At 42.4% G+C, this 16177-nt stretch overlaps 1 protein-coding gene across 6 annotated transcripts in view; it reads left to right on the forward strand.

Annotated features, from left to right (window-relative positions):
* The window catches only part of TRPS1 (transcriptional repressor GATA binding 1), a 237360-nt gene that overhangs the window by 75045 nt on the left and 146138 nt on the right, over positions 1–16177 (forward strand). For 5 of the 6 annotated variants that reach the window (XM_028736258.2, XM_028736261.2, XM_028736263.2 and 2 more), the window contains one exon: positions 8356–9479. In XM_028736258.2, coding sequence (XP_028592091.2) covers positions 8356–9479 — 1124 coding nt within the window. The remainder of the gene's footprint in view (positions 1–8355; positions 9480–16177) is intronic. The other variant, XM_028736264.2, reaches the window with a different exon arrangement.

The raw sequence follows: 16177 nt of genomic DNA on the forward strand, positions 1-16177 counted from the left end.
AGTAGATAAATAGGTACCGCCCCGGCGGGAAGGTAAATGGCGTTTCCATGCGCTGCTCTGGTTCGCCAGAAGTGGCTTAGTCATGCTGGCCACATGACCCGGAAGCTGTACGCCGGCTCTCTTGGCCAATAAAGTGAGATGAGTGCCACAACCCCAGAGTCAGTCACGACTGGACCTAATGGTCAGGGGTCCCTTTACCTAATCTAGAAGTATTCGTAAATAAACTTGCACAAAAGAGAGAGGCAGAGAGAGAACTGATCTCCATATAGTCACTGAAGACTTGATAATGGTGTGGCTGCATTCAGAGTCCTTTGTACAGTTCTGTCACCTTGTTTTAAAAAGGTAGACAGTAAAATTGGAAAAAAGTGCCTCAAAGAGTAACCAGAATGATGAAAGAGTTCAGGCACCTGCCTTTCATTAAAGGCTAAAGCAGGAATACTAAATGCGATGCCTTCCAGGGGTTATTGGACTCCCAACTCTTTATCAGGTCCAGCCAGCAAGACTAGTGGTCAGGGATAATGGAAGCTATAGTCCAACAACATCTGGAGGACCCAAGATACCCAACCCCAATTGATGAAATTTGCTGCCGGAACATGCACTACCAGAACATGCCACTGGTTTGGCTGTCATTAAAAGGGGATTAGACAAATTAATGAAGGCTAGGCCCATCAACTACTGTTATCCACAACAGCTAACTGGAACTTCCAATAATGTGCAACTGAAAACAAGTTGCAAGGAGAAGAAATTGGGGCAGGTATTGCTTTATTGCCTACTTGGGCATTCTCCAGAGGCAACTGGCTTGACTACTGTAATCATCATGGTGCTTTACTAAATGGACCCTTGCTCCGATCCAACAGGACTCTTCATGTTCTCATGGCAAGGTTAAGTGAACTTGAGTGCTGTACTGACTACTATCCTAATTTATGTTTTTACTTATAATACATGTTCAGTCTTTTTCAGTTCTTTCAATGCTGTTAGTTTGAAGCCATGATCACTGGAGGCATTTGAAATGATTGTCCACAGGTTGACTGGGCTGGTCTCTATCAGTCATGTAGATTGCTGTGGGCCAGTTTGGTCTGATTCTCCCAGTGTGCAGGAATTGCAAACCCAGGAACATCTCAAATTAGGAAATCCTGATGGGTCCACAATAATTCTCATAAGATACGGTGAAGCTCTTCCCAGTCTTCTGGAAGAAGTAAAATATTTCAGAGACCTTCATCATATTGACATGTTATATTCACACTGTGGCTTGAAATCCTAAGAACAGTGTGGCCACCAGTTCTCTTTTATCTGCAGCCCACTGCCCCATATCCCAAGACCCAGGAACATGTTTAGAGGGACACAGGAGACTTCAGATGGAAGTGAAATTGGGAGAACCTATTGCTGTGTATATGAACTCTGTTCCATTCACAGAAGACAGCTATAACACAAAAGCACTCTCTGTTATCAAAGCTGAAGGCGGTGCTACAGGGTGGTGCTACAAATCTTGCTACAAATCTTAGCATCTGTTCTGACCTGCATAACACGGTGAACTTTGTTAATTCTGGGATAGTTAATGCCATTCTGAATGCTGTATTGCACAAAGTGAGCGGATAAGCAAGAGTGTTGTGTGTGGCGGGGGGGGGGGGACTTTCAGGATTAGAAGATTAAATGTAATAGGCAGGCGGGAGACTGGGTGACTCAGGGGATTGGTAAAGGATCTCAAGCCTTTCACTTCCTGATTAAAGGTTGAAAATTGTGACCTAAGTAATTGGAAGGTTTGCTGCCATTTGATTTTGCAACTTCATTTAGTTGGATTAATTCTTAGCTGATGGAAAGAATTTTTAAAAATGGAAATCTCCATCAGTTTGTCCAACTCAGAGTGATTCATAACCTGTTTTCTTCCAGAAAGCCAGGCATTCATTGCACTCCTAGGAGCCACTCCAATTATTCTCTCTGTGTGTGCATTAAACAGTATCTTCACACCCCTGAAGATTTCCGACATTCACATGCCCTACAGGGCTATACTCTAAAAGACCTTCCCTACAAGAGAGAGAAATTCATCTAAGGAGGAAGGTCTTTTACTTCTTGAGCCCTGCCCACCTGTCCTGGAGGAAGTCTGTTGCCCATAAAAAGTCAAACTGATCTTAGCAATGTGACAATCAGTGCTTGGAGACCTTCAGGCTTCTGATATGGACTTATTTATTTATTTATTTATTTAATGACATTTTTATGCCTCTTAATTCATAATAGAGTTCTCTGGGCATCTCACAATAAATGGGGAGATTTAAATATGGAAGAAATAGAATAGGCTCAAAATAAGACTCTTTCTGGCAATTAACTTCCTCATTTGTTTGGTGGAGGCACCTAGGGCCTCCTAAAATAATCTTAAGGTTTGGATAGATAAGGTTGAAGACAGTCTTCTGGGTTCCGTGCCATTCAGTGCTCTAAGGATTAAATCTACCACTTTAAATTGGGCCCGGAAATTTGCAGTTAATAAAGCACAGGCATAATATGGTCAGATTGCCCATCCGGTAGCCAACCTAATGTTCCCTCCTAGAATTTGGACTGAATCAGAAGTTACAGCTTTCACATAGAGACTGCTGGCAATGTGTCTGCATGGTACATCCATAGCATTTAGAAGGTCCTGAGTATGTGGGTTTCCAGTGTTTCCTATTGCAAAGCTATAAAGAAAGTTTGAATGGGACCCTAAGATGTTTGAGCCATGCTGAAAACAAACCCATTCTGTAGACATGTCTGCATATAACCTTCCCCTAAATTGACTGTACCTCCACCTTTGGCTGTGTCTTCATGGCAGTGAAAGGGAGACTTGGGTGAGATTTATTGCGTCATATGCTGATCTCCTACAGGTCAAGGCTGCCATTTTTTTTAAAAAAGGATGCCACATGGCAAGTTCAAAGAATGAGAGGCTGTGCGTTATTCATTAAATTGCATATGCACACTCCCACTTGGTCTTGGTGCAATTTAGCCTTCAGACTTCTAAGGCAGAGAGCTTGCAAAAGTGTAAGGTTTGAATCTGTTCTGTGCCACAGATAGACCCATGGGCCTTCCCCTCCTACACTTCTGTTTCTGCCACTTACAGAATACTGTAGGTTTCTTTAAAAAAAATTAACTGTGTACATTCTGTGGTAGTTAAGAGTGGTCTACAAATTGGAGTAAGTGATTTTTAGATAGTGTGGTGAGATACAAGAGATGTATGGCAGGGTATGAATTGGCTAGTCACTTGAGATCTCCAGGAATTAGGGCTGGTGCTGTGGTCTAAACCACAGAACCTAGGGCTTCCCAATTGGAAGGTCGGCAGTTCGAATCCCCGCGACGGGGTGAGCTCCCGTTGCTTGGTCCCTGCTCCTGCCCACCTAGCAGTTCAAAAGCACGTCAAAGTGCAAGTAGATAAATAGGTACCGCTCCGGTGAGAAGGTAAACAGTGTTTCTGTGCGCTGCTCTGGTTCGCCAGAAGCAGCTTAGTCATGCTGGCCACATGACCAGGAAGCTGTCTGCTGACAAACGGCGGATTCCTCAGTCTAAAGAGCGAGATGAGTGCTCAACCGCAGAGTCGTCCGCGACTGGACCTAACTGTCAGGGGTACCTTTGCCTTTTTATTTAGCCAGTAAATGGGTGGTAAGGAGAGTATATTGGGGAATATGATGGTATTTGGTGAGTGATTTGTCCTTGGGACTAGCAAGGGAGTCAAATAATTTATAGAGTCATATATGTCTGTCTCTCTAGGTTTTCTATATACTCGAACACTGTCCTTTTACTGATCTGTGCCATATTGATCCAGATAATGTTGAAAATGTGCATTTGACCAGAATAAACCCAAGTGGATCTTGGTATTCATGCTACTTTTGTGCTTCTGCTAATCATTTTGCATTGAAGCTGGTTTCTTTCTCTCTCTTTTTAACTTGATTGTTTTTTAAGTATAGTTTATACTGCATGAAAAATTGCTTTTTTGCATAACGATTACTACCTTCCACGAATGGGTACATTCTTTTTAAATGGAAACGATGAAATGTAATACTAATTGCTCATAGTGCATTGCACCCCAGAATTCATCTAGGTTTTCAGTTAATTTTGTTGTAACAGTCAAGAACAGGACATACTGTAAACAAGTTTTTTCTAATCCTGACAATAATGTTGTTGTTGTTGTCGTCATAATAATAATAATAATAATAATAATAATAATAATAATAATAATTTTATTATTTATATGCCGCCCATCTAATTGGGTCTTTTCTGCTTTCATCTCTGTTGCAGTGAGGCATCACCAGTTCTGCTGGCTAGAGAAGTATGCAGTAGCCACTGCTTTGGTAGATAGCAGGTGACACAAGGGGACTAAAAGGGTTCCACTTGACTATAAATCCTAAGACACTGGCCTAGCACTTCATTTTGAGAAACTAGTTATTGAAGTAGAACTATGCAGCTCATAGACGATTCATACCTGCTTGACTGGTGACTCGGTACTGTACTTGCTTTGTTTCCCGATCACTAGCCTAGAATGCCAGCAGCTGCTACTGTCAGTTAGGGAAGATTTGCACTACTAACTTTAAGCTAGTTTTAAGGTAGTTTAGCTACCAGGATTTGCTGTTCTCAGCCCCTCCTCTCCAAGAATCCTGAGAGTTCCAGTACAGTGGTACCTTGGGTTACAGACGCTTCAGGTTACAGACTCCGTTAACCCAGAAATAGTACCTTGGGTTAAGAACTTTTCTTCAGGATGAGAACAGAAATCGCGTGGCGGCAGCGGGAGGCCCCATTAGCTAAAGTGGTACCTCAGGTTAAGGACAGTTTCAGGTTAAGAACGGACCTCCAGAACGAATTAAGTTCTTCACCCAAGGTACCACTGTATTTTAAAGCAGTGTTCTAGAAGCCTTCAAAGCTAACTTCCAGGGTTTCTTGAATGGCAGAGCCACAGCATTTCTGATCTGTTTCTTTTTCTCTTGTAAATGTGTCTTTAGGCAGATCAAATGTTTCTCAGGGTGGTGTTTGCAGGAAAAGGCAGCACTTATCCAAATGGAGAGCAGCACAACACAAGTTTGTACTAACTTAGAAATCAGCGAAAATGCTCTTTCCTCTAAATTTCGAAAAGGGAGCCTTTTGGTTGGAAACTTGAGCTGAGATGTCTGGTTTATAGAGTGGTATGCGAATGTTAATAAGTAAATGGCACATAATAAAGGAAAAGTCACCCTCACTGTGCGGCCATCTCACAGGGTTATGAAAAGTGTACATTGAGATAGTGGCTACATTATCGTTCACCTGAATCCTTTGGTATAGGGGACAAAATAGATCATCTTATTTTGTGAAAGGCAATTTCAGTAGGACTAACATCAGTGCCAGCTCAAAGTTTTTGCTGGCTCTTGGAAAATCTCACTTTTAACTTCTCCAGATATAGCCAGGCAAATCTGTTGACTGGCTGGTTGGTGGGAAAGCATTCACCAAAGAGGAATAGCCTAATGCAACCTCCCTCAGTAACAGGTTGCTAAGACTAAGTGCATAATGCAGATCTGAAGACTTTGTGGTATTCACTGGCATGGCATAGACTCTCTGTTATCTAGGACTTGAAGGATTTTGGTATGGCACGAGTGTCTCTGCATAAACTACTTACTGCTCTCACATCCTATTAGTGTTTCCAGGTTTCCTAGTGGCACCTGACTTTGGATTGAGCAGTAGCAAAGGGTGAGTAAATAATATAAATTTCAAGGAGCCAGCCACCAAATATTTAGTCACCCGGAATTATTTAAATCCCTTGGCGCCAGCTTCCTATTTTTAAGAGTCCAGGCTCCCTGGCACCTGGTTTATTCCATTCCCAGTGATTGTTTCTAGCCATTATTTAGGATGCCTTTATTAACTTCACAATGGAAAAAAGGAGTCTTAACCAGTCTTTTTGAAATCGTGTTTACTTAAATAGAGAGGGCCAAAATCAACTCATTTTTTTGCAATGCCATTTAGCAATTTATTGACTCACCACACGAGCTCTGCTTAGCTCTGCAGCATAAGAAGAAGTGCCGTCTTTTCTCCAGCTAAATAGCTAAAAGGCGTTTATATTATATGCATTTTAAAATGTTTACATTGCATGCTCTTCATGCATCTGAATCTTTCCGTATGGTGCAGTTCTGTAATGAACAGGGATCACGTGGCTCCTTTGTGGCACAGCTGTCAAAGGGGTGGGGGAGCATATCTTTATTTGCCTAATGTAGTATGAGAGAATCACCCAGAAAAGTAGTAATTTACTTTGCAGTTGGGGAAATTAAAATCTGTTCTTCCATTACAGAGTGTTTGCTGAAAATTTATAGTCTTTCGGTAAGGGATCAAAATCCAAAGAGGTACACTGCTGAATCCCAGCCTCCCGTTATGAGTGTAGTTATTAAGGGGAAAAGTGGAGTTGGCTGGTGGGTGGATTCCAGTGTGTATAGAGTGTTTCTGAAGGATTAATTTCTGAAATATGGATAGCATGCACATTTTCACAGTCTCAGCACAAGAAGTAAAGCAATGATGACATTGTAGTTATGAAGCCAGCTTCTCCTTCTCACTTTCCATTCACACTTTCTTCCTCCCCTTTGGCTTTCTAAACAGGCTATAATCCTACTGTGAGTATTTTCCCATTGATGAGAATAGGATTTTCTGATTAATAGACATTGGAGGTTTGCAGTTTAGATGTCAAGGAGCAACAAGGGCTGTTCCAGTGTCACAAGGCAGCTGGGGCACACTCATGGGAAGGGGCTGGACAATTTGGTACGAAAGTGTAAGAGTTTATTAACAGAAGCCTGAAGAAGCTGTGCTCTTTTCCTTCCATGATACATGATCATCAGATCATAAGAACGCTGGAGGCTTAACTATGAAGCAATGTGTTCTTAGAGATCTCATGATTTCTGGACATCGGAAAAGTTCTTTGTGCTTTCCTTCTGTGCTTTTGTTGTATTGTGACGTTCTTGAGGGAACTCTACATTAAGAAAAACCTAGTCCTTGAACACACCTTGTGTACCATTCTCTGTAGACTAAAATTAGTTTTAGCTTCTTTCCTTTAACTTGCAGTGGGCTGAAGATAGCTTCTGCCAGAGTCTCTCTTACTAGGGATTTGACTTGAGCCACCTCACCTTTGTGACATGTGTATATCAAAGGGTAAATGTAGACATCAATTCAGCAGCCAATGAGCAAAACATACTTTTTATGCCCTCCAAAACAGCCCTTTTCAGGCCTACCCTTCAACACAGTGTAGTCTAGCAAAAGGACCGAACCTAGTTGACAAGAGTGCAGTTTGATGCTGGCTACACTTTATGGAGAGGCACAAAAGGAAACTAAAGGCTAGTGTTGAGATAACTTGGGTTGGTGTTTTGGTGAAATATTTTATTTCCATTACTTTGGGGGTTAATAAAGCTCCTAGTGCAGCTGGCTACTCCTCATGTAACCATCTTGGCGATGCGCCTTGCTGACTGCCTTCAATCTCCTATGCTTTCATCCATGCTCTGCTTCTCAGTGCTTCCTGGTAAATCCAGTCCACGAGACACTAGGAGTGACGGCTCTTCACACATCTGCTTCTCATGCTTTGTTTCCTGGTCACCTTGCACTGCGTAGATAAGCTCTGGAATTCATTCCCGCAAGAAGCAGTGATGGCCGCCAACTTGGATGGCTTTGAATGAGTAATAGACAAATTCATGGGGGGATAAGGCTATGTTTTGCCTCTGCTGTCACAGGAAGTATGCCTTAATGCCAGTTGATGGGACTCACAAGGGGTCCTGCAGGTCCTGTTTTCAGTCTTCCCATGGGCATTTAGTTGGCTACTGCAAGAACAGGATGCTGGCCCAAATGGACACTGAACCAGCAGGCTCTTTTATGATATTATGCTGCTAAGTTTCTTATATTCTTCTAGCATGGTTTAATATTGCTACAGGGTGGCATACATGATTTCCCCCTCATTCTTTTTTATCCTCATTAGTAACCCTGCAGGCTCAGAGACTGACTGCACCCACCTAGTGCGTTTCATGGCCAAGTGGGTATTTGAAGCCTGGTTTTCCAGGTTCCAGTCCATCACTCTTAACTATTCCTTCCTTTGCCCCCTGCTATTTTCCCCCTCGCTTGAATAGATGCACTTAAGGCAGCACCAACTTATTCAATAAAAATGTTATTCCATGCAAGTGTTATCTGAGACATCTGCCTAGGCTTGCCTAGTAAGTGGTAACTGTAATTTGGGGATGAAAGAACAACATGAATTTTGTGTGTGCGTGTTTCACAGTGATTTGTAATACAGCATGCACAGATTAATATTCTTAACTATTACTTTGGTTTTTCCCTCTTTTTGTATCCTTCCTAGGAAACAAAAAACACGCAATGGTTAATGAACATTCTCCTTTTCATCTTTCATAGGTGACTTTAGGTGGGACCTTTATTGGCATTGGACGCAAAACTCCAGATTGCCAGGGGAACACCAAGTATTTCCGCTGCAAGTTCTGCAATTTCACCTACATGGGCAATTCATCGACAGAGCTGGAGCAACACTTCTTGCAGACCCACCCAAACAAGATAAAATCCACCGTTCCTGCCTCTGAATCCAGCAAAGCCTCAGACAGGAACTTGAGCAAATCCAGTCCTACTGTTCGATCATGTGAGGCTGCAGATTTGGGGAAGTGGCAGGACAAGATCACCATTAAAGCAGGAGATGACACTCCAGTTGGTTACTCAGTTCCCATCAAACCTCTCGAATCCTCAAGACAAAACGGTACGGATGCCTCCAGTTACTACTGGTGCAAATTCTGCAGCTTTAGTTGTGAATCATCCAGCTCACTGAAACTGTTAGAACATTACAGCAAGCACCATGGGGGGAGCCAGGCAGGGGGCCCTCACCCAGATCGGAATGACAAGCTCTCAAGGGGGTCGGTCATTAATCATAATGACTTAGCCAAAAATTCAGATGGAGAGTTAGCAACAAAGACTGAGAAGGGCTCTAGCGTGGCCAAAAAGAAAGACTTTTCCAGCTCAGGAGTGGAGGACAACATGGTGACAAGCTACAATTGTCAGTTTTGTGATTTTAGATACTCTAAGAGCCATGGCCCAGATGTAATAGTGGTGGGGCCTCTTCTTCGTCATTATCAGCAGCTACACAACATTCACAAGTGTACCATTAAGCACTGTCAGTTTTGTCCCCGAGGCCTCTGTAGTCCAGAAAAGCACCTTGGAGAAATTACTTATCCTTTTGCTTGCAGGAAAAGTAATTGTTCCCACTGTGCTCTCTTGCTCTTGTCCCCTGGGATGCCAGGAGGCTCCAGAGTCAAGCACCAGTGTCACCAGTGCTCTTTCTCCACCCCCGATGTAGACGTTCTCCTGCTTCACTATGAAACCACACATGAAGCCCAGGCGACTGAAGTCAAGCAAGAAGCTAATGCCCCGCAAGGGTTGGATGGGCTGCTGAGTGTCAAAGAAAGCAAAGACCACACGTGCACCAAATGTGACTTTGTCACTCAGGTAGAAGAGGAGATTTCTCGACACTACAGGTAAAAAAAGAGAAGTGATTGTGTGTGCTATTTAGCATTAAGGTTTAAATGTGGGAGCTTAAGGTTTAAATATGGGAGCTTGCCTACACATAGGACCCGTTCAGATGCTTATCCAGCTTTTGATCCCTTCAGACAATTGCAAGCATTCATGCCTTTCCATGTGGAAATAAGGTAACAACTGATGTGAGGCCTCTGTTTGTGTAATTTCTCTCTCCTCCCTTTTGGGTGAGAAGACACCAAGGAGCCGCAAGCCGGGAGTATTTGCACTGTAGGTTCTCAAGAGCTACTGCCCTCAAATATGATTGCCAAGGGCTAGCCATTGTGGTGCCCTCTAGTGATTGTTGGGTTGCAGCTCCCATCAGCCCCAGCCACTGTGGCCAATGGTCAGCAGTGATGGGAGTTGTAATCCAACAGCATCTTGAGCAGGGGTCAGCAAACTTTTTCAGCAGGGGCCGGTTCACTGTCCCTCAGGCCTTGTGGGGGACCGGACTACATTTTGAAAAGAAAAATGAACGAATTCCTATTCCCCACAAATAACCCAGAGGTGCGTTTTAAATAAAAGGACACATTCTACTCATGTAAAAACAGGTCCACAGGCTGGATTTAGAAGGGGATTGGGTTGGCTCCGGCTCCCGGGCCTTAGTTTGCCTACCCATGATCTAGAGAGCACTACATTGACTGCCTTTGATGTAGCGCAATTTTCATATCAAAAAAAGGACAACTTGTAGAATACACTAGTTAACCCATAGGTCTATGAAAGTGAAGGAAGCAACCGTTTTCCTAAAACGTGAGAGCCTCATGAAAGAAGAAAAACTTCAGAAAGAAATGGAATAGCCCCTCTGTTCCCCAGATCTGCTAATCCTGATTACCTAAAGCACTGCTTCATCCAGGATAGATCTGGCCAGGCTTTAGGATAAGCTTCAGAGGCCTTGCCTTAAGTGCCATCATCTCAAGCCATTTTGTGAGTAAGCCTGAGAGACAAGATTTGCCCTCCAGCAACATCTGGAGAGCGGCATGTTGTCTACCCCTGCGCTACAGAAAACGAAACTTGGGCATCTTGAGAACACGCTGAATAGGCTTCATGAAATGAAAAAGGAGGGATCTACACTATAATAGAACCATTCAGTTGAGATAAAAGAGGAAAGTACCTGGACATTGCTCAACTGTCAGCTGTATTGACTAGATCTGAGGAGCCCATAAATTAATGGCGCCTGTTACTCATATGTAACTAACAGCTGTGGCCCACACAAGTTACAGGCTCCAGCATGTATTTCCCCCTTTCGATGCAAGTGGGCCGTAGGGGTGCTGTTCGGATTAATTGGTTAACAACTGTAAACAGCTTTGAAGATGAAAAGTTGTTTCTGTGTCTTAGGTGGTATTATAATTTATTTTTATTAGTGCAGCTCTGGGCCATATTGGAAAACTTGACTACACAGCACTTTGACCACGCTTTGAACGGCCTTTCTTAAGTCTTAAGATCTTTCAGGTGACTGAGAATACTCTTCTGCAGAGAAAGCTTTAGCTGATGTTTTTGTCTGCTTAAATTAAGATGTCCCTTCCCAGGAAAAGATAATAGTTTTTTATTCCCCAAAGTGGATTTTTATATTTAGACCTTTTGATTATTGGCCTAGTTTTCAAAAGAACCGAGTGTCATATAGTTCCCGTTGACGTCAATGGTACATAATACTGTTGGAAAAAAAATCACACCACTTATTTAGGTGACTAAATATGCTTTTGGGAACCTAAAATTAGGCTCTTGAGCTTCAAAAAATCTTGGCTAGAATTCTACAAACCTTCTGGCACAACAACCCAGCATTTATTCTGTATATATATTTACGTATACTTTACCCAAAAAACCCCCATATGATCTCCTTTTTTAGATGGTTGCTCTGTAAAATATATATGATCAAAGTTTTCATTGTTCTTTCTATTCCTTTTTACTATATTTATTAATTTTCAAAAAAAAGTTTATACCAGATTCTGCAAAATACTATATTTCTCTATATACAAGCTTGTCAGCTTTAAAACTTTGGTTTTAAGATAAAGCTTTAAAAATGTTAAACTGGGTTAAATGTATTATAATCAGTTCACAATTTCATTTTTAATCGTTAATTTGAATCGTATGTCTGTGACACCAGGTTATACCAACACTGTGTGGACAGAGTCCTGCTTGTGAAACAAGATTTCCATTTCCTCTCTTTCCTTAAATCCCCTCCTATCTGCTCCAGCCACACCCCCTCTTCCAATCTGATTTTCAGGGTTTATGAGAGGGTTGGTAGGGACGGGAGAGGAAGGGAAGCTTCGTTGCACACACAGAAATCTGTTGCATGAGCACTGAATGAGCACAATCTGCAGCACTGAATACAGCCCAGGGCATCTGGGATTGTTAAACATTTGTCCAAGTGAGCCTCCTGAAAATGGTTCCTTTAGTATAAATCATCAAGGTGCAGGCTGAATTCATATGGAATGCTAAGCCATTGTTTAGCCTTCTTGTGGCTTGCCTGCACGTCCAAGCCCACTCTGAGCAACCAACCATGGTTTAGTTTATTACAACAAGCCATGGTTTATTGTTGGCTTACGAATCTTGGTGTGTTTTAATAAACAAAAAACAAATTCCAGGTTTTTGTGGGGGTGATCTGAGTTGGCATCCTAATGTGGAGGTTAGGGGGCGTTAGCCCTTGGTCACCCACTTTGGTCCTGGTGTAGGTTCCATGGCTATTTTCAACAGGAAAGAAATGCCTATCGGGTGTGTATTGCTGATTCTGTGAATAGCATTTTTGCCCTAATTTCCATTAAATTTGGGGTGTTAATGTTGAACCAAAGACTGATGTCAATGTACTCTTAGCTGTAACAAATTATTGCGGGTTCTAGTATTTTCAATTTAGGTGTTTGATTTAAATCAAAATATTTAGGTCACCTTCCAATTTTTCTAACGCTTTCATACATTAAATGAAACCTTTGAAATCTTGTATAATCCATATTGCAAATCTTAACTGATTGGAAAAATGCTTAATCGTCATTGTGCTCTTCACAAAATCCTAGGAACTGTAATGTTGCAGATCTCAGCAAATGGATAATGCTACCCTCTCACACAATTCATTTGTTTGGAATTATTATAATTCATACTACTTTAATATGTAGACAAAACCTTACACCAGAAGAATTTGCACTGTCTAATTGGTGTATGAATATCCACCTTTCCCCCCCATAAATGTCATAATTTCGCCCTAAGATCTGGGCTAGAGAAAGGGGTACAGTACCGTATTTTTCGCCCTATAAGACGCACTGGCCCATAGGACACACCTAGTTTTTTGGGGGGGAAATAAAGGAATTTTTTTTTATTCCCCCCCCCCCAGGTGCGCTGTGCTAAACCCGAAGCTTGGGGCGTGCGGAGCTCAGCGCCCCCAAGCTTCTGGGTGCCGGCAAGTTCTCCACTAGCCCTGGGAGAGCCGCGCGGCTCTCCCAGGGCTAGCGGAGCACTGTGCTAATCCCGAAGCTTGGGGCGTGCAGAGCTCAGCGTGCCCCAAGCTTCTGGGTGCCGGCAAGGTCTCCGCTAGCCATGGGAGAGCCCTGCGACGTCGCGCGGCTCTCCCACGGCTAGCGGACCGCTGTGCTAATCCCGAAGCTTGGGGCGTGCGGAGCGGCTAGCGGCTAGCTTCCTGAAGCCTGGAGAGCGAGAGGGGTCGGTGCGCACCGACCCCCCTCGCTCTCCAGGCTTCAGCGAAAGCCTGCATTCGCCCCATAGGACGCACACACATTTCCCCTTCATTTTTGGAGGGGGAAAAGTGCGTCTTATAGGGCGAAAAATACGGTAATTTGATGCACACTTTTTTGGTTGGATGAAGCAAGACACAAACCAGGAGCTCAACAGACACAGCACCAACTTCCTACATCCTGTATCATTAGGCACCCTCTTTACAGTAGCAAACCTCTGGCAGTTTAGGACAATTGAGCTTTTTTTGGGGGGGTGGGGCAAACCCTATAGTTCAAACCACTATACAGCTTTTCTAAACCAAGGGTAGCCAGTGTGGGGTAGTGAAACATGGATTTGATGTAGCAGTTTAGATATAGACTACAGCCCCAGATAGCCATTTATTAAGGATAATGGGAGTTGTAGTCCCAAACACCTAGACTCTACTACATTAGCTACTTTGGTCCTTGATTACAGCATTCCAAATATTGAAATCTTGTGATCCCAGAGAGCCAATCCAATGTCTTTGCCTGCTACTAAGTTGCAGAGGTTGCTGAGCAAATTACTGCTATGGAAAGCTTTCAGCGCATTTCTTCCAGACTCTTCCTTATTGCCTGTCTGCCTATTTCCTTACTTCCAGACCTACCTTCTAGTAGGTTTCCTGCCTTTGCTGTGCACTTAAAACCCAGGAACTATGACACTATCTGAGCTTCCTTTCTAGGATGTGAACTGCATCTTGGCATGCCTCATCTACTTTCAGTTTGCACTATCTAAAAACTCCCTAGTATATTATAATATACAGGAGGAAAAAGATCGGCTCTTGTTAAAAGGATGGGTGTGCTTGTGAGCCAAATGCAGTTCTTAATGAAGACAGTAGGAGCCTAGCCACTGGCTTTAGTTGGACTAGATTTCCCCATTCATTTTTCCAGCAACTAGTGTTGCTATGGCAATAACACATTTCTTACAAGTGTTTGGCCCTGTATAACAAAGTCCAGGGCTCATTTACTCTACTCTCCCAGTCCACTTAATTTGGCCGGGTTTGCTTTATATGTGGCATTTCCCCCCCACAAAAAATTATGTATGGGAGAAAGCACATATGTTCACACATTCATATGTATTTTGCCATTTTAAGTACGCAGTTTGGGAAAGCTGTTGAAACTGCGCTGTATTTGTGGCAAAATTGTATGCATTGTGAATTTATGTGCTTGTTTAGTGACAATATTTCCTTATCCAGATATGATCCTTGCATAGGAACATAGGCGTACACATCCCTTAGTATTGTTGAACTCCAATACATAAGATGTGTTTCTACATGTGCATTTTTGGAATAAGGATTTGGTTGCAGACTTGTGCATGTTTTGGTACAGGACAGAGCCCTTTTTGGAAAGAAAAAAAAGTAAATTCATTTTATTACAAATCCTCTCACTCCGGGGTCCTGATCCTGACTGGGAAGTCTGTGTGCTACTGTAATGCTAATAAAACAGTATCATGTTAGCTCATAAAACGTGTTCTGTTACTATGGCATACACAGGAAATTGGCAACATATTGTTCCAATGTGGGAACATATGTTTTACATAGTTCAGTAATACAGTACTTTGCATGGTCTGCTTGAATGAAAATAGGCATGTGTGTTATTCTAAGGTATATAAGACACTTATATTGCCTGTACTGGAGATTGCATATTAGGTAATTCCCCTGCTTTTCTAGTTGAAGTTTTATGATTGATCCAAGTTTCTCTCAACCCCCCCGCCCCTGCCCCACATTTCACAGCACCGTGTAATACTCTACCACATAATCTGGTCTCTTGCTTTTAAAAAGACAAGTCTCTTAAATAAAAACCTTGATAATTTCCATAAAAGAAAAAACATTATTTGTTTCTTGCAAAAAGCAATTGCATTTGAATTAATCAGTTTTAGTTCCAATTGCTCCCTGTGCTCTGATTTGTTTTTAATGAACTATATATTGTTGAAGGAAGCAAAGTTATCAAATACAATTGGACAATTTAAGTGAAACTCCATGCAGCATATTACGTGTATATCACAGATTCACAATCTGTTTGCCATTTTATCATTAAATCCAAACCCTGTAGTTGCAAAATAAATTGAATCACAATAAAGACAATGATTTTGAAGTATTACAGTCAAACTTTGGTTGCCGAACGTAATCTGTTCTGGAAGACCGTTTGACTTCCGAAACGTTTGATAAACCGAGGTGTGGCTTTTTGCACTCAAGCGGAAGCCACGTCAGACGTTCGGGTTCCGAAAAACGTTCAAAAACTGGAGCATTTTCCTCTGGGTTTTTGGCGTTTGGTACGATAACGGAGGCAGTCGGGAACCGAGGTTTGACTGTATTCCTGTGGAAAGAAAATCCAACAAAAATAAACATTGGTTTCCAGTTTTCATGATATGCATCCAGTTTTTGCCTATGCACACATATGGTAATAAAACAAGGGAGTTTCCATAATTTTGCACAATTCTCATGCGTTCTAACAGCCATTTGTTAAAAAATAAAACTATTTTTGGTTTCCAAAGCTCACTATTTCCATTGCTGATGTGAACACCTTTTTTATAGCTGCTCCGATAAGACTTCAAACACATTTAATTAAACCAGGAAATAACAACAAAAGCCCGTAACAGGTGTCAGGGGCAGAACAGGTAACTTAAGAACCTAAGAAATGTCTGCTGGATCAATCCAGAGACTCATCTAGTCCTGCACTGCTTTCACACTGGCCAACCAGATACCCATGGGAAGCCTGAGAGCAGCAGCATTTTCACCATTTGTGATTCCCAGGAAATGGTATTTAGAATCATAGTGTCTCAGACAGTGAAGGTAGAATATGGGGCACATGTTCTCTGTGACAGTGGAGGTAGAGCACACCCGTAGCAATTACTTTAGTACCAGTCTAAAACTGTACATAGAGCATGGAGATAGGAGTGTCTGTATCTCTGGGAGTGAGTGGGAAACGAGTTGCAGGGGACATTGAGATGCTAGGTTTATAAATTAGAG

This window comes from Podarcis muralis, chromosome 8, assembly GCF_964188315.1.
Source record: "Podarcis muralis chromosome 8, rPodMur119.hap1.1, whole genome shotgun sequence".
In the NCBI taxonomy this organism is placed as follows: Eukaryota; Metazoa; Chordata; class Lepidosauria; order Squamata; family Lacertidae; genus Podarcis; species Podarcis muralis.